The sequence below is a fragment of the Dreissena polymorpha genome, chromosome 5 (assembly GCF_020536995.1).
Source record: "Dreissena polymorpha isolate Duluth1 chromosome 5, UMN_Dpol_1.0, whole genome shotgun sequence".
Classification (NCBI taxonomy): domain Eukaryota; kingdom Metazoa; phylum Mollusca; class Bivalvia; order Myida; family Dreissenidae; genus Dreissena; species Dreissena polymorpha.
In genome coordinates this window covers 34,237,742-34,261,517 of record NC_068359.1, presented here as the reverse complement: position 1 = coordinate 34,261,517, position 23,776 = coordinate 34,237,742, and the positions used below count along the sequence as shown (strand labels likewise).

The 23,776-nt window shown below is 35.9% G+C and overlaps 2 protein-coding genes across 4 annotated transcripts in view; both read right to left on the bottom strand.

Moving 5' to 3' along the window:
- LOC127832451 (recQ-mediated genome instability protein 1-like) overlaps window positions 1–12,322 on the bottom strand; it is a 45,296-nt gene extending 32,974 nt beyond the window's left edge. Inside the window, exons 1-4 of one of the 2 annotated variants that reach the window (XM_052357923.1) lie at window positions 12,212–12,322; window positions 7,964–8,141; window positions 3,025–3,171; window positions 1,064–1,174 (exon numbers count right to left, since the gene is read on the bottom strand). In XM_052357923.1, coding sequence (XP_052213883.1) covers window positions 1,064–1,174; window positions 3,025–3,171; window positions 7,964–8,068 — 363 coding nt within the window. In that variant the 5' untranslated portion in view covers window positions 8,069–8,141; window positions 12,212–12,322. Of the gene's footprint in view, window positions 1–1,063; window positions 1,175–3,024; window positions 3,172–7,963; window positions 8,142–11,226; window positions 11,386–12,211 lie in introns of those variants that run through there. The other variant, XM_052357922.1, reaches the window with a different exon arrangement.
- Window positions 12,323–14,089: 1,767 nt separating this feature from the next.
- Window positions 14,090–23,776, bottom strand: part of LOC127832453 (pituitary homeobox 1-like) — a 173,171-nt gene continuing 163,484 nt past the window's right edge. Inside the window, exons 1-5 of one of the 2 annotated variants that reach the window (XM_052357928.1) lie at window positions 19,725–19,858; window positions 18,897–19,008; window positions 15,390–15,729; window positions 14,798–15,147; window positions 14,090–14,591 (exon numbers count right to left, since the gene is read on the bottom strand). In XM_052357928.1, coding sequence (XP_052213888.1) covers window positions 14,139–14,591; window positions 14,798–15,147; window positions 15,390–15,729; window positions 18,897–18,998 — 1,245 coding nt within the window. In that variant the 5' untranslated portion in view covers window positions 18,999–19,008; window positions 19,725–19,858 and the 3' untranslated portion in view covers window positions 14,090–14,138. Of the gene's footprint in view, window positions 14,592–14,797; window positions 15,148–15,389; window positions 15,730–18,896; window positions 19,009–19,724; window positions 19,859–23,776 lie in introns of those variants that run through there. The other variant, XM_052357929.1, reaches the window with a different exon arrangement.

Below are 23,776 nucleotides of genomic sequence, written 5' to 3'. Positions count from 1 at the left end.
ACATCAATCTATAAGCCGAGATTTTTTCGAAAAAAATCCGGCTAAAAATCATCTTTTCCTGTGGAAATGAACAAGTATTTTAAGAAACAGAACAATGCTTACCTAAGACAAACAATTGTTTTTTGTACAGAAAATAACGCAGTTTTCCTTATTATGTAGATGAACTGTTCAAGTGTCATGAAAATCTGACAAAAAAATCTAACAAAATGGATGCCAAATAAAATCAATCATGGTAAGGGGTCAGTTATTTTTTAATTAAATGAAATTTTAATCACTTGTTCATTATATGGGGGAAGAAAAAATGTCACATACCCCTAGTCCTTTTGAATATTAAGCATGAACAAATAAATATATCTAAATTGAACAAAACTTGAAAAGTTGTTTGAAGAACAAGAAATGATAAAAGACCAACACACTTATCCAATAACAGCACTTTGTCTCCATAAGTGTATTGTTTACTTTCAATTGTCTATGTACAATACATATTCCTATGTGATTTTCATTGTAAAGAAGCTAAACAATTTTGTTAAAAAATAAATATGAATGATTTAAAGCCATGTCTGCGAAACAAATTATGGCTTTTACAAATAGATCTATTTCTTTTTTTTCTTTTGGTTAATAAATTGTGTAAGTCCATAAAGGACATACATTTGCCTATTAATCATAATGCAAAAGAACGTGGACTTCAAAAAAATAGGTACCGTCAGCCAGTCACAATATCCTTGCACAATGCTTTTTTTTCACAATTCTTGTCATGGGGCTGCTAGTTTTTGTATAATAAAAAATCATGTTCTTTTGAATAAAATTGGGGAATCGGTGTTATTTTTAGCTTAAAAATACTTTAAAATTGAGAATTAATGTGCTTTAAATACAATATTTGCTAAATTCAACTTAAAGAGCTGAATGGGATATGAACTACATATTGAGGTTATGGTTGTTGTTTCTATATAACAAATTTGGGTAAACTGATTGGGAAATTTTAGGACCCATTTTGGAAAAATATACTTTTTTCCATTGAAAATAACAGCCAAGAATTAAAAAACAACAACACTGGTCTGGTTACCGGCTTCTGTGTTGCATCGTCAGCAGTGACAAGAACATTAGCATTCTCGGTTCCCTGCAGCTTCTGGGATTGCGAGTAATAGGACACACCCACATCTACGATGCTGTCAACCTGCGAGGCAGAAAGGAAGGAAAAAAAGTTAGCCTTGAACATTTACAACAATCATACAATTTCCACCAAGACAGCCTCTTTACACAACATTTAACTTTGTGAATGGTATTCTTATCAATGTAATATTTCATTAAAAAACCTTTCTGGTAACTACTGCTAAAAATTCAAATATGTTCATGTTTTTTTTAACAAAAGCAAATTTGAGTTAATATTTATTTTAAATTACTTTGCGTTGTAAATAACCTGTCCCCCATCCAAGTAGTTCCAGTCGCTTAATGGACACAACTTATTGGAAAACAGACAGTGATTGTTTTTGCTACTTTAAAGCTTAAACCTTTTGGATTGGGAAAAATAGCGTGATCAAGCATGTTATTCGGGAAAAAAGGGTATAAAAACACATGATTACTATGATTATAAATAACAGTGTTCCAATTATTTATAAGTCAAGTGTATGTTAAACTGCATTTTTTAATTTAAATTTATATCATACAATGCTTACAACACTTATTTTTGTAAAATGCTCTATTATAAAAGCGCTGCAAAGCACTGTATAATAAACTCAATAAACTAATTAGTGAGTTTATTGGACAAATTTGCATTTTTAGGAAATTTTGATCAGATCTTTGGGGGAAAAAAAGTTACATTTTACCATTGGGAAACAGCCTGTAAGAGGCTGTAATTTTGGGCAAATAAATCAGTAACAGAGCAAAGGAATAAAAGAGTCAATGAACAATAACTTGTAAACATTAAAAGCATCAGAGCAGTATTGCAAATCAAAACTAGAGCTTTGTCAAAGACGTGACGAATACCCCCAAATGCCGCATTGACACAGAATATTAATCATGTTGTCTTCGTGAAAAACAGTGGACACCATGCTCAATGTTTGAAACGCACTAAGTGACCCCGTGACCTAGTTTTTGACCAACTTGGCCGTAAGATCATCTAAATAAAACTTCTGACCAAGTTTGGTGAAGATCGGATAAAAACTACTTGAATTAGAGAGCGGAAACCATGCTGAGTGTTAAAAACGCACTAAGTGACCCCGTGACCTAGTTTTTGGCCCGGCATGGCCCATGTTCAAACTTGGCCTAGAGATCATCTGGATAAAACTTCTGACCAAGTTTGGTGAAGATTAGATGAAAAGTACTTGAATTGGAGAGCGGACAACATGCTGAATGTTTAAAACACACCCCGTGATCTAGTTTTTGACCCAGCAAGGCCCATGTTCGATTTTGGCCTAGACATCATCTAAATACAAATTTTGACTAAGTTTGGTGAAGATCGGATGAAAACTACTTGAATTAGAGAGCGGACACGGACCGACCGAAAGACCGACCAACTGACAGACAAGTTCACTCCTATATAACCCCCTAAACTTCGTTTGTGGGGGTATAATTACCAGTTAAAGCTTTAGAAACGTACAAGCACATTCATTGAATTGATATCCCCTGCCAAAAATAAATTTTGTGATAGACAGACGAACTGACAGACGGATGGAAAATCCTCATGCTATACCCCTCCGCCTTTGGCGGATGATAATAAACATTCAAGTCTGACTCTGGAAAAATGGAACTTCATGCATGTGCTTAAAGTGTTGTAACCAGATTAGCATGTGCAGTCTGCACATGATAATCTGGGAAGAAACTTTCTTTCACAACTGGGATTTTGCTAAGAAAGATATTTTCAATAAACGGAAATGACCAAAAAAGCTGCCCAGTGTTGTCCCCAGAAATCCTGTGTGGACTGCACAGGCTAATCTGGGACACCACTTCAACCACACGCATTAAGCCCCGTTTTCCCAGAGCAAGGCTCAAGTAATTGCAAAAGAAATTAGTTCATAGCATGCATACCTGAAGTGCGTACACCCCCTTCAGTTCATATTTAGTGGCACTCTTACATTCTTCAGGCAGACAGGAAGTCTCCAGCTCATGAAGGTCGCTTAGCAACCACTGCTCATAGACCTGAGAGCTGATCTGCTCCCCATTCAACACTCTGCCCTATTGACATAAGAAAGGGAAAATAATGTGTTATTATGCAGCGTTTTTTTTAAGTCAAATTAGACCAGAATTCAGAGCTACAGATAAGGTGCGCATGTGTGTAAGTACCCAATGTAAAATTGTCGGTTACGCATAGAAAAATAAAACCATGCGTACCGAAACCCAATTGAAATTGCCTATTACGCATATGGTATTTTTCCTTTGCGTAACGAATACCGGTTCATCTGTCCCGGAAATACCCTGGTCCAAACTCCCAAATACCCGCATTCTTTCTGCTTTGTCCAAGCGCTTTCAGTATTACCTTCAGCACAATAATATGTACGGAAGAAAGCGTCTATGTAACCACGTGTTATTGTTGTGAAAATGTTGAAACCACGAGGCCGTAAAAAGGAATATATCGTATCCCAGGCACAAAAAAACTCAATTTTAGTTATTTAACTGCGAGCAACACAAAATCAGAAGCGGAAAATATAGTGAAACTAAATCTTGACGATATTGTGTCGGAGGCTAGCGCTGACAGTGCTTACACTGTAAGAAAACTGGTGGAAAAAAAATTGGCGAACTTTTTTTTGTAATCATGACTGTATATTACGGATACATCTACAAAATTACACAAGTTCTCTGAAACTAATCAATTAAGAGTGGAACTTCAACCAGCTCATTCAGGTAAGCATATATAATTTCCAAAATAACTTCCTAATATTCCTGAGTGAATGTTTCTCAAAAATATACTTTTTTATTATTGAAATATTCTGTTCATCCACCAAATTAAGCTCTATGAGTTGAACAAAAAGCAAATATAATGTTATATGTTATAAACAAGTGTATTCTACATTTCAAATCAACTGCAAGCAAAAACAAGAGGGCCTGAAAGGCCCAAAGTCGCTCACCTGAGATAACAAGATATTATTGGGACAAATCTTCTGACCAAGTTTCATGAAGATCGGAAAATAAATGTGGCCTTTAGAGTGTTAACAAGGTTTCTGTATAGCCATATTAGCCATGTTTTTCAACCAACCCACATCATTTTTGAACTCGTCCAAGATATTAGCGGGATGAATCTTCTGACCAAGTTTCATGAAGATCGGACAGTAAATGTGGTCTTTAAAGTGTTAACAAGATTTTACATGTACAATAGCCATATAAGGAAAAATATCCCGCCCCTTGGAAGCCATGTTTTTCAAGCAAACATAATTATTTTCAAACTCATAAAAGATATCATTGAGACCAATCTTGTGACCAAATTTCATGAAGATTGGACAATAAATGTGGCCTCTAGAGTGTTAACAAGGTTTTACTATAGCCATATAAGGAAAAATGCCCCGCCCCTGGTGGCCATGTTTTTAAAGCAACCAAAACCATTTTCGAACTTATCCAAGATATCATTGGGACAAATCTTCTGACCAAGTTTCATGATGATCGGAAAATAAATGTGACCTCTAGAGTGTTAACAGGGTTTTACTATAGCCATATTAGGAAAAATGCCCCGCCCCCGAGGTGGCCATGTTTTTCAACCAACCGGCATCATTTTCAAACTCGTCCAAGATATATGTATTATTGGGATGAATCATCTGACAGAGTTTCATGAAGATCGGACTATAAATTAGGCCTCAAATGTGTTAACAAGATTTCACTACAGCCATTAATAGCCCTACATTGTATGTACGGAAAAATGCCCCGTCCCTTGACTGCTATGTTTTTCAAGCAAACTCATCCAAGATATCATTGGGACAAATCTTCTGACCAAGTTTCATGAAGATCGGAAAATTAATGTGGCCTCTAGAGTGTTAACAAGGTTTTACTATAGCCATATAAGGAAAAATGCCCGCACCCTGGCGGCCATGTTTTTCAATAAACCGGCATCATTTTCGAACTTGTCTAAGATATTATTGTGATGAATCTTCTGACCAAGTTTCATGAAGATCAGACAATAAATGTGGCCTCTAGAGTGTTAACAAGATTTTACTATAGCCATATCAACCCATGCGAAAGACATTGGACCTCGGACATTGCCGATAAAATTTGCTGAGGTCCTGTATTATTCCCGACATTGTCGGACCTTGTGTCCGACCATAAATAAATTGTGTGTTTTGGTAAAACAATGAAAACGAAACTAGAATATGAACAAATATCGATTTCAACGTTCAAAACCAAAATATGACCAGTATTGATGCTGATGTAAAGAACTTTATAAACACAAACGTCTGCCATTTTATGCAAGCGCTTATGAAAAGTGAATTTTTGGATGGGATCATTCCCACTTAACATGCGTAAATCAAGTGACGCAATTTGCGTCACTTGATTTACACATGTTAAGTAGGAATGATCCCATTAAATGTGCGAGCATATTCATATTCACTGGTCATATTTGGTTATTACGACCAATCAATGAGCGACTTTAATTATTATTCATAAATTTACGTATTCTGTGTATAGTTTCAGTGTGTAAATGATATCTCATTGTGTACATTAATGCTGATGTGTTTTTTCATTTTAAAATACTACATGTACCGAGTTGCACGATATAGTTAAGGCACATGGTCTGTTTTGACACTCACGCTTTAACCTTTTCTGTGCGAGGAACTCATCTCTGTCAGCAAAAATTTCGCACTCTTATTAAAACACAGGCTTTACATGGCATCATGTGTTATTCAGTTCTAAAAATGGACATGATGAAATATACTTCTATTTAGACTGCAAAGTTACCCTAGAAGTTTTCGTGGTGCATCTTTGTCAGCATACATGGCTGTGTAATGTGACTATTATTCGATATTAGACAACAATATGAGTGCGGATTATCGGACGTCCGAGTGCCTTCCGCCATTTGTTAAAAGGACGTAATACTGCCGATTTTTGGCGTAGTTTACGGCCGGAAGTGCTGACTAAACGGGCATAAATTTAATTGTTATTTTATTGTTTTTAGAATTGTAAAACAGTGAGAACGTCATAACGATAAAAAAACACTATTCACTGTATTTTTATTGTTTGTTTAAAGCAGAATAAAGTCCAGTCAAATGGGGTGAGGTCTGGTACATTTTAAAAGTTATCGGACCTCATGTCCGGTATGATTTGATTGTCTTTCGCATGGGTTGCCATATACTAGTACATGTGTATGGAAAAATGCCCTGCCCCTTGGCAGCCATGTTTTTCAAGCAAACGTAACCATTTTCGAACTCATCCAAGATATCATTGAGACCAATCTTCCGACCAAATTTCATGAAGATTGGACAATAAATGTGGCCTCTAGAGAGTTATCAAGGCAAATGTTAACACTGCACAAAGCAAGACGGACAAAAGGCGATCACAAAAGCTCACCATGAGCACGTTGTGCTCAGGTGAGCTAATAACACAAATAATATTTACTAATTTAAGTCAAAACTATGAGATTTTTTCCAGCCCAAAGGGCCCTGGCCCCATTACCAAAATGATGAAAAAACATTGTTATGATTGCATATTGCACAACCAGTTTGCAAGTTACTGTCTCAACATGACTTACTTTCACATGGTGGGTATGATCATTGTATCAGTGTTGATTAAATTATAATGTATACTACATTCATCAGATTTTCACTACAACTTCATAGCTTATGTGCTTATTCAAGGATTCAGTTTTTAATAAGGAGCATACATCTTCCTCAATAGTAACAAAAGCAATCAAGTTGAAAATGATTTCACAAAAAAGCATCAAGTTCTTTTCTGCTCAAGCCTTATTTGAACTCGGGCACCACTTAAGTTATAATGTGAAAATTATACCTGAAACTGTGCTGACCTTGTTATGGCAACCAACAGTTCCATAAGGTACCCTTGAACAACTTGAGTAAATAATACCTAACACCAACCAATGCGAAAGACATCGGACCTCGGACAAATCCGATAAAATTCGACGAGGTCCGATAATATTTCCCAAATTGTCGGACCTCGTGTCCGACAAGAAAAAAAAAAAAAACAATATGTAAAACTTTGATTAAAAATGAACACGAAACTAGGAATATTAAAAAAAGGTCTAATTCATGTTTATTTTACTTCGATAGATTATTTAACTTTAAAATCAATTTTCCAACCAGTCGAACTGGCTGTCTTTGCTGGTGACGTAACAAACTCCAAGCGCGATTCTTAGAACCAGTTAAATATTGCACATTGTTTCGTGACGTAGGCGACGCATCAATGACATCATGGTTGAATTAAATTTTACTGGTTTCGAGCATTGTGATGATCGTAAATAGAAAGCGGGGAACCACACGACCGTTGCCTGTCCCGTGTCAAGATTTGATGAAGAAGTAGAAGTGGCTGTGTCAACGATCGCGAAAACGTGGATAACTTTTTGATCAGGTGATTCCGTTTTCATATTGTTAAACGTTCTTGTAGTACCTTTATTTTTTGTAAATTTGTAATCGCTTCATTTTTGATTAAAGTTTGATTAGCGTTTAATTCGTACTAATATTCGCTCTATATATCGACTTTACTTGCTACGGAATTTCTTAGCTGGATCACAAAATTACAGCTCCCGCGAATAAAATTCGTAGCGAGTCAAGTCGAGATATGAAACTAATATTAATACAAAATAAACGCTAATCACTTTCTTACTGATATCATGATATGGCTGGAAAGTGAGCGGCATTTAAAATTTAACAACTTTTAATAAAACGGCGAAACATACTTGTCTCGGCACGGACGAAAAACGAGGTCCGATAAAATCTGGCGAGGTCCGACAAATTTTAAAAGTTATCGGACCTCGTGTCCGACAAGATTTTTGCGTCTTTCGCATTGGTTGCTAACACATTAATAAACTAACCTGATTCTCTTCAACGATCCATTCCACACAAGCTTGCAGCCAGTCATCAGGAACTTGTATACCCATTCCATTCAAAAACTGCTTTGAGACTGCTAAAAGATTCATTTTGCTTTGTCTACTCACTGTCTAGTGTCATTTAGGAACAACTGATTCTGTCACTTCAGTAACAATGACTTATCTGGAAAAGAAAAATGAAAATCTTATAAGTGTCTTCACAAATTACTCAAAAAAGTATACAATATATACATTTGTATTCAAATAAGTGAAATAACAACCCTGACCAAGATTTTTATTTTATTTCCTACATGGATAATCCATGAAATTTAATATAGAATAATAAATTTTAAAGTGTGAATGATGCTCTGCATTGAGAATTTGTCATTCAAGTACTTTAATTATGTGCAAATTAAAAAAAATATGCCATCAATTTCTTGAGATTGAATGTTATACACTGTTATATTTTAGTTCACTAAAGTCCTTTGTTCAAATCATGGTGTATGCAAGTAGTTTAAAAAAATACGTTTCATCCCATTAATTTTCCCATTAATTAGTTAGCACCTATTATCATATTATTAAAGCTTTAAAAGACGTTCACGTCATTCATTTTTCCGCGTCCAGTTTGGCGTGACGTCATATTAAACATGGTTCTATATTTGGAAGATTTTGATTGTATTTTCAAGTTATGTTAAATACTCTCTTGCTGAGAATAGGTAGCCAGGGTTGTATGGATGAATAAATAACGTAACCGATACCGCATACTTGACTCCGTTTTTTATGTAAAGGACAGAGACTGTTAAAATTTGCGATAAACTTCACGCAAAAATGGGGTCGGAGGATTATCTGAAAGTGAAACTGAATCGCAGCAGATCAGCGCATCAGACACAACTTATGAAAACGAACAGAGAATTTGAATTACAGATGAGTTCACAGAAAAATGCTGGGTCAATGATGGCGCTTAATGAAAAACTTAATGGACTTTTCGGGAAATTCCGGGTCGTGCATGTCGAAGTTGTTAAATGCTGCCAACCTGATGAAAAGGAGTGATACATAAGACAGTTTTGCTACTTATTTAAATAATTTTGAGGAGTTTAACAATAGATATTTGCAATTGAGATGGGCAATACTATCGCTTATGATTGTGCCCAAAGTTCGATGGGACAGTGTCAAATCAGCTTCAAAGACGTCTTCATCACCTAGATCACGGTTAGCGCAGGCCAGACTACAAAAGTTGAAAGCGCAATGGCAAATGCGACACATTAATAAAAATAAAAATAAACATAAAAAAACAGTCCATGGTTGTATGGATGAATAAACAAGAGCACCGCCTTGCGGGTGCAGACCGCTCATCTATTTTCTTTTTTAAGGTGAAGGGACTCTCATTTTCAATCACAAAGGAGGGAGGGTGGAGTGAAGAGGGGTGTATAGAGTGGGGGTGTGGACATTTATTACATTATTTTCCAAAAATGCGAAAAAAAATGCACAAAAAAAAAAAAATCGGGAGGGTGGGGTTGGGGGGGGGGGGGGGGGAGATTCTTGGGTGCGATGGTTGGACAGTATTTCAAACATAAAATAATAAAAATAAATATTTGTGTTTTTTAACCGTTTAAAAAATGAAATTTGGGGGTGGGTGGGGGGGGGGGTATAGTGTGAGGGTGTGGTGGTCATTTATGAGATGATCTTAAAAAAAAAAAAATAAGGGGGGGGGGGGCGATTCGGGTGGGTTGAGGGGGGAGGGGGGGGGGGATTCTTGGGTGCTATGGTTGGACGGTATTTCAAACATAAAATAATAAAAATAAATATTTGTTTTTTTAACCGTTTCCAAAAAAAATAATTTGGGGAGGGGGTGGGGTGGGGGGGGGGGGGGTATAGTGTGAGGGTGTGGTGGTCATTTGTGAGATGATCTTAAAAAAAAAAAAAAAAAAAAAAAATAGGGGGGGGATTCGGAGGGCACAGGGGATGGTTTGGGTGGAGTCTTTTGTGGTATGTCAGGTAAGAGTAGTTTTGTCAAAGTATCAATCAAATCTAATCGTAAATAAAGAAGTTATGGCAATTTTAGCAAAATTTAATAATTTGACCTTGAGAGTCAAGGTCATTCAAAGGTCAAGGTAAAATTCAACTTGCCAGGTACAGTAACCTCATGATAGCATGAAAGTAATTGAAGTTTGAAAGCAATAGCCTTGATAGTTAAGAAGTAAAGTGGATCGAAACACAAAATTTAACCATATATTCAAAGTTACTAAGTCAAAAAAGGGCCATAATTCCGTAAAAATGACAACCAGAGTTATGCAACTTGTCCTTTTACTGTACCCTTATGATAGTTTGCGAGTGTTCCAAGTATGAAAGCAATATCTATGATACTTTAGGGGTAAAGTGGACCAAAACACAAAACTTAACCAAATTTTCAATTTTCTAAGTATAAAGGGCCCATAATTCCGTCCAAATGCCAGTCAGAGTGACATAGCTTTGCCTGCACAGTCCCCTTATGATAGTTAATAAGTGTTGCAAGTATGAAAGCAATAGCTTTGATACTGTAGGAATAAAGTGGACCTAAACACAAAACTTAACCAAATTTTCAATTTTCTCAGTATAAAAAGGGCCCATAATTCTGTAAAAATGCCAGTCAGAGTTACATTACTTTGCCTGCACAGTCCCCTTATGATAGTTAGTGAGTGTTGCAAGTATGAAAGCAATAGCTTTGATACTTACGGAATAAAATGGACCTTAACACAAAACTTAATCAAAATTTTCAATTTTCTAAGTATTAAAGGGCACATAATTATATTAAAATGCACGCCAGAGTTATCTTACTTTGCCTGCCCAGTCCCCTCATGGTAGTAAGTAAGTGTACCAAGTTTGAATGCAATAGCATTGATACTTTCTGAGAAAAGTGGACCTAAACGCAAAACTTAACCAAAATTTTCAATTTTCTAAGTATAAAAAGGGCACATAATTCTGTCAAATTGCATGCCAGAGTTATCTAACTTTGCCTGCCCAGTCCTCTCATGATAGTAAGTAAGTGTACCAAGTTTGAATGCAATAGCATTGATTCTTTCTGAGAAAAGTGGATCTAAACGCAAAACTTAACTGGAAGCCAACGCCAAGGTGATGACAATAGCTCATAATTTTTTTTCAAATAATAGATGAGCTAAAAACCGATACCGCATACTCGACTACGTATTTTTATGTAAAGTACAGGGACTGTTAATAAAGCAATGACCACTGAATAATGCTACAATAAGACGTTCATTTCTGTCATTAAATACCGTTCAATTAGTCGCAGGCTTTAAGTATACTATTGGTTAACAGGGCTTGACAATAACAGTGGTCCGTTGACCCGGGGTCAGTAAAAAATAGGGAGGACCAGTGAAACTAGAAATTTGGTTGATCCGACGGACCAGTTAAAAATCCTGGCCAGCTTATTGTGAAATACTGGTGGAAAGCCGTTTTCATCAATAAAACAACTTTATAAGTTCATAATAAACCGATAATTTCATAATTATTTTATGGGCCGACTCGAGACTGGGATAAAAATAGCAACATATTGGAAATTCCAATTTTCTAGATGCCCGGATGACAAAAACCTATTGTCGGATCAAAAAATTGATTTGCATTCCGCAAATGTCTCCTGACTTCGCCCTGATCTATTCTATACACAAATTTACATAAAATTAGAAGCTTTCGGAAAGAGAATTGAACAAAATGGTATTCATCATTTTGAAAAAGCAGCAATAATCAGCATTTTATCGATCCTAGAACCATCAAAATATACTTTGTTTACTGTGAGAATTTACACTGGAGGGCACAGGATAATGTTTTGATATTGCCAGAGAGTAAACTTGTGTATTTTCAAGATTACAACTTTTCGCGATGTGGAATTTTATTCCGGGGGTGGTTGAACCTCTGCTTAAAAAAACCCTAAAAACTAATACTATAGTGTTCTTTTTATGCACAATACATTGTGGATAGTTCGGAAAGTAAGTTAAAATTTAGGTAAAATAACATAGAAATTGTCGGACCACTTGAAATCTTGGAGGAACAGTAATTTCTGAATGCTGGTGGTCCTTTGGGTCAATAGGTAAAAAAAATTAGTGTCAAGCCCTGGTTAAGAAACATTCTGGTTGTCCGGATCGAGGTACTGTCCGAAGAATATGATAGAACCTTTGATAAAAAGTTAATTTTTCAAAAGAAGTTAGAAGTAATAACACATATGATGAACGTGAATTTGAAAAACTTCTGTGGAAGCTTTACATTTGTAACTGAGACCGGCCTTTTAATCGATCAATAATGCCCTATGCTGATCACAAATACAAGTAACTTTATAAATTGGCGGTGTCCGGCTTTAAGGACATCCGAAATCAGGAAATGTTCATACAGCCGGAAATATTTTCGTTGTGGCATTTGCTGCAATGGTTACATACCACTAGAGCTTTTCGGGCAATAACACTGAAAAGGGGCATTTATTATTTTATTGGCCCTGTTAGATGAATTTTGTAATATACCTAAGTAAATTGGCATTACACTTAGAAGAAGCATAATGTATAATATGTGCAAATATATCCTGGTGTCACCAGTTTTCGCCGAAGTAAGAAACAAATATGGGACAGTGTCTAATTCTGGCTGGTCCAATACCGACATATTTTCACATTACATAAAATACCATCTTGAACCTTTACTACCAACACGTGATGCTAACAACCACATCCTAATCTTGTATGGCGGTCATAAAAGCTATGTCTCAATTGGTATAATTGAATGGGCAAAATCAAATCACATAATTCTATTTGTTCTTCCGCCCCATTGTAGCCACATACTTCAAGCCATGGACGTCTCATGTTTCGGTCCGTTTGAAAATGCATGGAATGCGGCATGCCACCACCACATGAGTTAATGGGGGTTATGTTGTAACCAAAAATGATGTATGTTGCATTGCATGTAAGGTGTACACAGCCATCTACCTCCCTCCAAAGCAAGACGACTATCGTAGTTTGACGGTCGCCAGTAGGGCTCTTGTGGACGTACTCGTAAGTCTTGTGCTCTGTATAGGAGATGCGGAGCAGTTTTCGAAGACAATTAATTATGTTCAAATGCCTAATAAATCATAGATTTATATTGATATTGCTTAGATACTAAAGAAATATTCCATTGCGTTCATATGAATCTTTCTATAAGGTCGGTTGGATTCAAATAAGAAAATTCATGTTTGTGTAAATTCTGTGAAGCTCTCCATTTATTCCGCGTATTAGCTCTTATTATGCGACACTATTTAAACTTAATACAAAAACGCCGAAAATCACCGTCTAATCACCCTGTGCTCTCAATGGTTGTTTATTTATGTCAGTTTGTGTGTTTTCAGGCTAAAATGGCGAAAACTATTTTACAATTCAATTCAATTAAATTCTTTACAGGACAGATCACACAATATGTTCGCTCTCATTTTATTGTGAGTCAATGAAGATAGCCTAGTAGGTTGTCAGCACTTGCACATGGATGTATGGTAAAAAATCCTTACATACATTAAGATCAAGGCGATTTATTCGAATCGTAACTTGTTTAAAATGGAGTTAAACAACTACAAGAAAGTATATTCAGTCCTGATTTGCGCTTTTAAACATTATAAAGTGACATACGTGCTTAAAACAGTGACGATATTAATTAACACATTATCATAAGTACAAAAGAACACAATATACTCAACCAATTGAAAGTATACAGATTTATTTCTTTATATCATTAGAATATTATTATAATATATGTATTATACAATTAATAGAGGCTACCAATTTTATAAACAGTTCATAAAGAGTATTAATTGTTAAATTAACAAACAATTCTGAAATTATCTGTACAAACTGAACGTATCATCACTATGTATGTACATACGAAGCGTGATCTGGGAAAACTGGCCTTGGTCGTGCACATAAAGTGTCGTCCCAGATTGGCCTGTTTAGTCCGCTTTCCTTTTTCCGGATATGTTTGTGTTAAGGAAGTTTATTCTTAATGAATAACCAATTTAGGCGGAAAACATATTCTTGTTAACCTCTGCGCAGGCTAATATGTGACGATACCTTACGAAAATGCGTTAGGTCCAGTTTTCCAAGAACGGGGCTCATACATACGCGTTTTGAAACCGCAACAAATATATATCTAACAAAACAAGCACATCGAAGCGGAATGTCTATTGGCCACCATGGTACCCCTGTGATCCGTACAGGAAATGTGGGTACTGATATTGTCTCTGTTGTGACGTCATCATTTGTTGTGGTGACGTTCTGAGCGGATATGCCGTTGCAGACGACATATGCGAAATACTGGTCGGCATGGAAACGGGTGGGAAATACGTGGACGTCACAGGCGTCGCTGTCATGTTCGTGTGCGGCAGACGGGAGTGCCCCGGAAGTGGCTGGTTGTTGTTGCTATTGTTCGGACTTAGCGCGCCTGACTGCATCCATGGGTAGTTGAAATAAGCTGGATGTTGCGGCGATGACGACATCATGTTGCCGTACATGGACCCGTATGAGTGGACCGGCGACAACATTGGAGACACGGGCATGAACGGCTGCCCAGGGAAGTGGTTCATGTTGTCGTTGACTCGCCTGCGCCACCGTGCGCGCTTGTTCTGGAACCAGATCTGAAAAAACAACAACACTCACACTATAATATAATCGAATGATTTATAAACATATTATCATGTTCTATAATCAAATGTTACGTTGATAAAATTGAAAATCATTAACCGAATAAATAAATTAGTTCGTGTCGAAATGTATGGGCAATCATATTACAATGAACACGAATGTAACTGATTAAAACTGAATTATAGATTATGTAACACACCTTGATTTTGTTCTCGGGCACCCCGAAGTCCTTGGCAATGTTTTCCATCATCTCCGACTCGGGGTAGGGATTCTCGTGGAAGAGTTTCAGCAACGTCTGAATCTGTTCATTCGTGTAGTTGGTTCGCGCCTTTTTCTTGGTCGTCTGCTCGGAGCTGGTTTCCGGGCTGGTTACCGGCTCTGTGACTGACTCCGGTGAAGCGCGCGCGCTGCTAGCCGGAGATGACAAGGAAGCAGACGACTTTGGGGAGGTGGAGTCGTGAGTGGATATCGAGGAGTCGGTCGTGTTTGGGACATCGCTGGTTCGTAAATTATCTTGACTGTCGTCTAGGACGTCAATATTCTTTTCGTCTACAGGTAATAAACAAAGTCGTTGAAAAAAAACCACATCGCTAACATAAAGTTAATTCTAATGATGCATGGACGTTTTTTTCCAATTATTATCACATTGCCAAGTATTTTTTTTATTTTAAACAGTCTTCGTTCATAAAAGAAAAACAACTAAATATATAAATATAAATATATATATAATATCACAGTGACTGTATATGTATGGTCAGTACAAAAATATGTAATTTAACAATCGAGTGTACCTCGTTTGGAGCCGGTACTTTCTTGGAGAGTCTTGTGTCTGAACGACAGGAAGTGAGATGTGCTGTACGGAGCGTATCGAGACGCACGTAAAGAAGATGCACCGGCGTTACTATCGCCTTTCACTTGCGGCTGGTACCCGTTGAGCATGCGCGGTACATTGTGGTAAACGCTTTCGGTTGCGGGCAAGCAGGGAGAAATGTCTGTCGTTGTATTGTGGATGTTCTCTTTGTCTGACGTGTTAAGTACCGGAAGTGATATCAGACTTTGTATGGCTGTCGATGACTTCCTTGAAAACAACTCGTCCAAACTGAAACTGTTGTAAGGTCCCGTGTGGAACACCTGTAATGTTAAGAATAGCAATGACCTTACACAAGCGCACAACGAACGCTATTGGGTGCACAACAAATTGATAAGATGTTCGTCGCTTTGCCACACCTAAAATAGTTGATTGGGAAAAAACAATAGCGCACGTAGTCCATTTTCCCCCGAATGTCTTTTCACCGAAAAGCTTTTTTCTATTAAATTTTGTCCAAGCCTTCATTTTTTACGATAAAGACTGTTTCATTTTCGTTAAATGGTATAAAATGGCAGCATATAGCTGTTAAGTCGTGTCTTATATGAAAAACAAACAACTAAAATAAAGCGCACAAAAGCGTACCGATCGTTAGAAAAGTTTGTGATCTTATTGATACATGCTGAGATTATTGACTATAGGCCTCAAGTTAGTACAGCCGCAGGATGGAAAACTGTTAAAAACCCAATTGGATGCATTAAAAGTTATCAATGACAATATATAAAGTTTAAAATGTGTTAATATTGGAAAACAATATTCTGTCTTTTTTTAATTTCTATTGCGCTCGCTAACTTTAATTTTGTGTGTGGCCCAACAATCCTCGAATAAATTATTAGTTTGTTACTTTATGCATACATCGATTTGCTTGTGTTGTTCTTCTCCAACAGAATTAACTTTGATTAAATTTGAAAGTAAATATATTGAATACGATACTTGTTTAAGCGGTTAATAAATGCATACAGGTACTTACGTTTTCGTGCATTTTCATAAAGGATTTTGAACACTTTCTTCGAACTATTGCTTGTAATGATGTCGACTGAATGCTTTGAAAGTTTGAGTTCAATCTGGAACCGTGCGGACCTTATATACGAGACTCGGGTTAACTAGGAACTCGGGTTGACAGAATCGAGTGAACTCAAAACACGGCGAGCAAACTGTAAACTCGTTCCGTACGCGAGTTTGATTTCAGTTCACATTGTTGAAGCAATCGCATCAATTGAACGGCATTTCAAAGGGCCGATCATCCTCACTTTGTAAACCACTCAAACACTAAATGTGTTTTGATCGCCCGCCATTGTTTATTGATTACGCGTGACAAACACGTTATTAGCGCCGTGCAGTACATCGAGCACGTGATGAGTTGATTACAACGTGTCACTAATTGCAAACATGACCGTCACTGTGATGGATGCAATCAAACTTGCATTATGAGGCAATACGCTGCATGCAATTGTTTTCCCGCATGACACGATTTAGTAATGCTTAACAGAAATAGCAGCGCAAATTTAACTGCCCAAGTTGAATTTTTATATACAAATGCCTAAGATATTGATGATGAAATGATTGGGCTCTGATTGAAAACGTCATCTCGAACGGATGACACGCGGTGATCATAGTTACATTTTCTAAAAATTAAAATCACCAATAATAATAATAATAATAATAATAGTAATAATAGTAATATAATAATAATAATAATAATAATAATAATAATAATAATAATAATAATAATAATAATAATAATAATAATGATGATGATGATGATGATGATGATGAAGAAGAAGAAGAAGAAGAAGAAGAAGAAGAAGAAGAAGAAGAAGAAGAAGAAGAAGAAGAAGAAGAAGAAGAAGAAGAAGAAGATGATGATGATAATAATAAAAATAATAATAATAATAATAATAATAATAATAATAATAATAATAATAATAATAATAATAATAATAGTAATATGTTTACTCAAAAAACTAAAACATTTTTTTTCGGTTTACATGATGTTACATTCAGTTTGTAATTATAGTTGTTTTCCAGCAAATAGACACAAATTTCGTTCGACGTGAACATGTTTATAATATTTGTCGGCGATAGGTACTTCTGTTTGTTATTTATATGGTTCTTACCCATAATGTCAAGAACATTAATATGCGGGTCTTTATTGCATATTATAGCTTTGTCTAGACAATGTCTTTGTTATTCTAAGTCATGTAAAATATATGTAATTGTTCGATCACAATCCATGTGTTGCTTTCCGCCAATTCCATTTGACCGCTTCTTCGAAATTTCACGGAACATGACATAAAAATACATTTACAGTACTTATCTTATGATCCGTGTTTTTGAAGAAATAAACAATTTTTAAAATTGATATTTTCTAATTCGCAAGTTCTACATATTTATTATTAATCTGTTTTTGATAAAATAACTATAGAACCGAAGATAATACAACCTGCGAATTAAATTTGACCTCGGGTTTGGATAATTATTGACCAGGCATAACAAGTTAATTGTATCCATGGGTAAACAATTAGACTGTTTCCATGGTTCCTGTTATACCGATGAACTGTAATAGATCATACACGAAAACTTGCTTTTTTCAGTTTCACTTCATCCAAGAACGCCGAGAAGGTAACATTGGTTAGACTTATAATAGCAATTTTGAGAAACCAACGTACTTGGGCGATTACTTGCAAACGTTTGTAAAAGCATAATATATACAGAATAGTTTACAGTCTGAATACAGTCGGCAGATACAACAACTGAACATGAATACGCGATTGAGCCCGTATTTACTCAAACGGACAATTTTCCGTCCCAACAAATAACACTACACGACGCTAGACAGAATTTTATTTCGCATCTACATATACAGAGCGAATAATTGACATGGTCATTACTCCAATTTATTATATATATTTTTTAATTCCTTGTGCTTTTTAAATTTGAATACGGTTACAGATATTGTTTTTACAAGTAAAATATACAAGCCAGGTAAAAACGTTTCATTTTTAATTGGAATAGATTTAAACATATATACTATTTTGATTTGATAAAAATCTGAACAATTAAATGGCTTTAGAATTTTGAATTTAAAATAAAGCAGAAAAAACACACTATTCGTCGAGTCGATAATTGTTTGAAAGTCAGTTTATTACAAAACAACAACAAAGCACCACATAAAACATATTCCAGATGTACGTTCAAATAGACGGTCGTTTGCTGCTCGGGCAATGTCGGCACGTTCTCAAAGACGGTCGTTTGTTGCTCGGGCAATGTCGGCACGTTCTCAAAGACGGTCGTTTGCTGCTTGGGCAATGTCGCTCGAGCTGGGCTTAGCGAGTAACCCAAGGACGTTCGCTGACCGGCACCTGCAGGTGCGACCCAATGTCACGCACTCCATGTAACGCTGCCCACACCTGCGCATGCGGCAACAGCTTACCGGGCTAAAGGGGTGCATGTCCCGAGCGCCGGAAGTCTCGGACACGTGATCCAGTAGGATAGTCGAGACTATCAGAAGAAGTAGCATAAAACCTTTCGCCATGTCTAATAACCTGGAAGCAAAAATCCAGTTTCGTTGAAGTTATCTCGTTAAATATCTAAAAGGGACTTGTTAACTCATTTTGGTACTTTTGAAATCTGATTTCAGAATTTCGAATGATGATTGTCCATAAATGAACCAATTATTTTAACATTTTTATTTCGTCAAAAAGGCTTTTTAGCTTGTTTTAAAAATAATTAGTACATTTTTGTAATCTATGACAATTTTGTTTGAAAATAATAAATTTGTCAAAATGTGAACAGGCCTAATTATTCTTGAGTTATCATCAGGAAACCATTTTACTGTTTCGGGTCACTGTGACCTTGACCTTTGACCTAGTGACCTGAAAATAAATAGGGGTCATCTGCCAGTGATGATCAATGAACCTTTGAAGTTTCATGATCCTAGGTGTAAGCATTCTTGAGTAATCATCCGGAAACCATTTTACTATTTCGAGTCACCTTGACCTTTGACCTAGTGACCTGACAATTATTAGGGGTCATCTGCCAGTCATGATCAATGTTTCTATGAAGTTTCATGATCCTAGGCCTAAGCGTTCTTGAGTTATCATCCGGAAACCACCTGAAGGACGGACCGACAGACAGACGGACCGACATAAGCAAAACAATATACCCCCTCTTCTTCGAAGGGGGCATAAAAATAAAAATGGCTTCACAACATAATAACGAACTAAAGATAAATAATACATATATATTGTATAATGAATACCTTATGGAATCGTTATATTCCTATTTGTATGGATGCAGCTGCCAGTTAGCCAGTAGAATGTGTAAACATACTGGTTTTCCATCGGATAATTGGACACGAATAGGCCATGGACAAGACATACTTGGGTTTTGTGGTACTCATCCTCATAAATAGTACTCGGTTTTGGTACGCAAATAATTACGGTATTAACATCTGGCAAAAAAAAAACAACAACAAACAAACAAGATATGCGATAATTGTCAGGTCAATTTTTAATCTGCTTCTAACTATTTTTAAAAATTATTTTTGTAGTAGTCATGAGATATAGTACGTAAATCCACATAGGCATGTTTTTGTTTGTGCCAAATTCATATATTTATTTATTTTTTTTTGGGGGGGGGGGCAGGGGGAGGGGTGCACAGATCTCACCAGTACCTCAAACAACATTAACGGGCGTGAGCATTGATACTATATGGCCTTACAAGTTAGAAATAATAGTAATTCGTATACTTTAAAGCATTTCACAAAAGTTGAGAATTTAAATGGCATACTCATTCGCCTGCTCGCGTGAATTTGTGCACGTTGATGCACACATCAACACTGACTTACATTCGCGCTTTCATAATTGAAATCGCGAAATCAGCCATATCAGCAAGAATGCCATTTGCGTTTATTTCTCATTTATATTCACTATTTATCTCGACTTTACTCGCTGCAAAAATTCTAAGCGAGTTGACCTCAGGTTCCCTAAGAAAAGTCGCATCGAGAAAAGTCGAGTTGTAAATCGAATTTTAATACGAAATAGACGCTAATTACTTTCTTGCTGATATGGCTGAAAATTGAGCGGCATTTAAACAATTAATACAAGTAATAAAGGGTATAAATCGGCCAAAAATACCAGTCTCTGTATGGACGTCGCCATCTTGTTTGTCATGTGATTACCCCATCTGGCTATGATATTATGGATGTAGAGATGTCGACGAGCTCTCATCATGCGCTCCTTATAATTGACATACGCCCAGCCTTAGACCATATCTCGGGATACTGACTGGACTAATTACTGTAGAGTAAGCCCAACATCGATCGCTGAATAAAGATAAGGATAATATAGTAAATGGAAGACTAATTGGTTATCGAAATGGGATACAATGTGGAATCAGTTCACTGTATCATACCAAACGCACACTGAAAACCTCTCGCACTTACATTAACGCGAGTATATTCCATCTTGTGTATTTTTTTCAAAATAGATTTAAAATGCTGGATCAAAAACAAATATGAATACAGTTAATGACGAGTATTTAACGATTATAAACTCTCGGTTTAAGCAACTATCAAACGCAATATAAAACGTTACGGAAGTTACTTAGTCTTTGGAAAGATTATGTTCGCATGTTAAACAGCTACAACAAATTGTTTTCATTAAGAATATTTAAAGAATCTATATAAAAATTAAAAAAGCAATAATTAATGAAGTCTTTCCATGATATGCATCTTCAATCGAACATGCAAAAGAATGTATTTGTTTTTAATGAAAGCGCTTAAGGCACCGCTGCAGTTCGAACTTTGAATGCATTTAATAGAACAGTTACAGGGCATGAAATTCACCTTTTTTAACGGCGACGAAAAATGCAAACGCGAATGTATTATTTTTTTTAATTGTCTACAGAGGTGAGATTTTGCAAACCATCCTTGAGGAAAATGACATTGATTTACAAACTCCAAAATTTTTATACAGGTTTCACACAAATGCCACTGATTGCAAAGATAAAGCTTAGTTTAAAAAATAAAAATCTCTTTAAAAAAAGAATCGACGTATACTAATTATAATTAATAATAATACTTAATTATAATAAATAATAACAATAACACATTTAGGTTGGCGCTAAGGTAAAAAAGCGGTAGCCAGGTTTCAGCGCTACGATGATGACCCGCATCATAAGCTAATTTGCTCTATACATGAGTGTACTGTACCTGTCCCTTTGTGTGAGTCTAAGAAAGAATTAGCCACTACATGCTAATAATAATAAAGTATTGGTATCAACGAGCATTGTCTTAAATTCTAAATCAAACCACATAACGAGTATTGAAGCGTCATTTAAATATTTTTTTCTTTTCGTTTTGGCATGACATAGGACAATCAGTCAAGTCAGAACGAGTATATCAAAAGAAGTATTTTTCTCCGCGTTTTAAATCTCTACTGAAACGTGGCATATACAAATAAAAGCGTTCGTGAATAAACGTTACTAAGTATTTTGTCAAGATTATTATTTGGGACGAGATATTAGAAACACGTACTACTCATAGACAAGACAAGACAAATATTTTTTTTTTTTTTTTTAGACAAGATAGATTCATATCTCTTGCAAGAATGAATTATGGTCTTCAATAATTACTGCTCAAGATTGTAAAAAAAAATAAAAATGCTAAATTTGCATCACTATTGGCATAGAAATATGCGCCATTTGTAACGTTATATGTGAAGACTAAGGTGATATAATTGCATGTATATTGTAATACATTGTAGTATCTCCTACCATGTTTATTGTTGTGTAGTTCAAAAGAAAACAATTGTCATTTGTTTATTATTATCACTCATCTATCACTCCTTCATCAGGTATATAGTTTAAAGTAAGCACATATAAGCTGAGATGATGATTTGGCAGGTGTATTTAAAGGATCATTAACCAAAATTATTTGCTAAAACTAACTGCCTATATCCGTCTGCAACGAAGTAAGGCGTCATCTCGGCAGCTATTTTATTATTTATATTAACATAAGGGTGATTTTACATTGCATATTTTTTAGTAAAATGCTTATTTTCAATATAAGTTATCATCCATTGTTGTTAACCGTTAGTTATTATTGATATATTTGTTAAACTTGCCATTCTTGACTTAAGCATCCTTTTGACAGTTGCATGTTTCGGATATTTTGTGCCGAACTATTTCCTCTCTGTTAAAATGGCAAATTCATTTAGGTCTGATATTTGTCTATTGTTGTATGAAATATTTATAATTACAATATATTTAATAACAAATGGTTATTATTAGTAAGAAAATGTATTATTGAATATTTGCCGCGGCAGAACTACTGCATTTGATAAGTTGTTGTAATCCGAAGTCATTTTGATTGGCTGAGGAAATACCTAAGTCATTTTGATTGGTTAGTGCTCAGAATCCTAATCCTAAGTTGCTGAGCGACAGGTATAAATAGCGCGGATAAACAACATTTGGCATCTGTCATGATCACAAAATTTCCGTTTTTTACGGCATACAAATCAGATTTTTTATAAATTATTTAGATCTTACTGTCAGATCTTCTCCATTCTGAAAATGGTAAGCTATATTACAAGTTAAAATTAACTTAACATTTTTGGTATTTTACAGTATTTAGTACAGTAAAAAATGATCCATCTTATGAACTCCAGAAAGCTCAAGAATTTATCTGCGCTATATAGAAATACTTTTCATAAGATCTGTGTTTAACGTCTACATTGGAGTGCTTTTAGAAATATGTCGACTTTATATTACATTATTATTAATTCTTAGTATATGCAAATAAAAGACGTTGAACCGCAGTTGTTTTGTAGCCATCCTGACAAGACCGTCTAAACTATAGGCTGGGTACAACTAAATTGTAGCGGTACACTACAATTGGCGTCAGAAGTGCGGCAAATTTTATTCAAATTAATGCTGAGTGATCGGACACCACGCATGGAAATAAAGTCAATAAAATAACTACGTGATCAAGTATTTTATTTAAAACAAGAATAATACTTGACGCCACTAGTCAACAATTCATATATCTAACAAAAATATATATCTAACAAAACGAGCACATCGAAGCGGAATGTCTATTGGCCACCATGGTACCCCTATGATCCATACAGGAAATGTGGGTACTGATATTGTCTCTGTTGTGACGTCATCATTTGTTGTGGTGACGTTCTGAGCGGATATGCCGCTGCAGACGACATAGGCGAAATACTGGTCGGCATGGAAATGGGTGGAAAATACAATGACGTCACAGGGGTCGCTGTCATGTTCGAGTGCGGCAGACGGGAGTGCCCC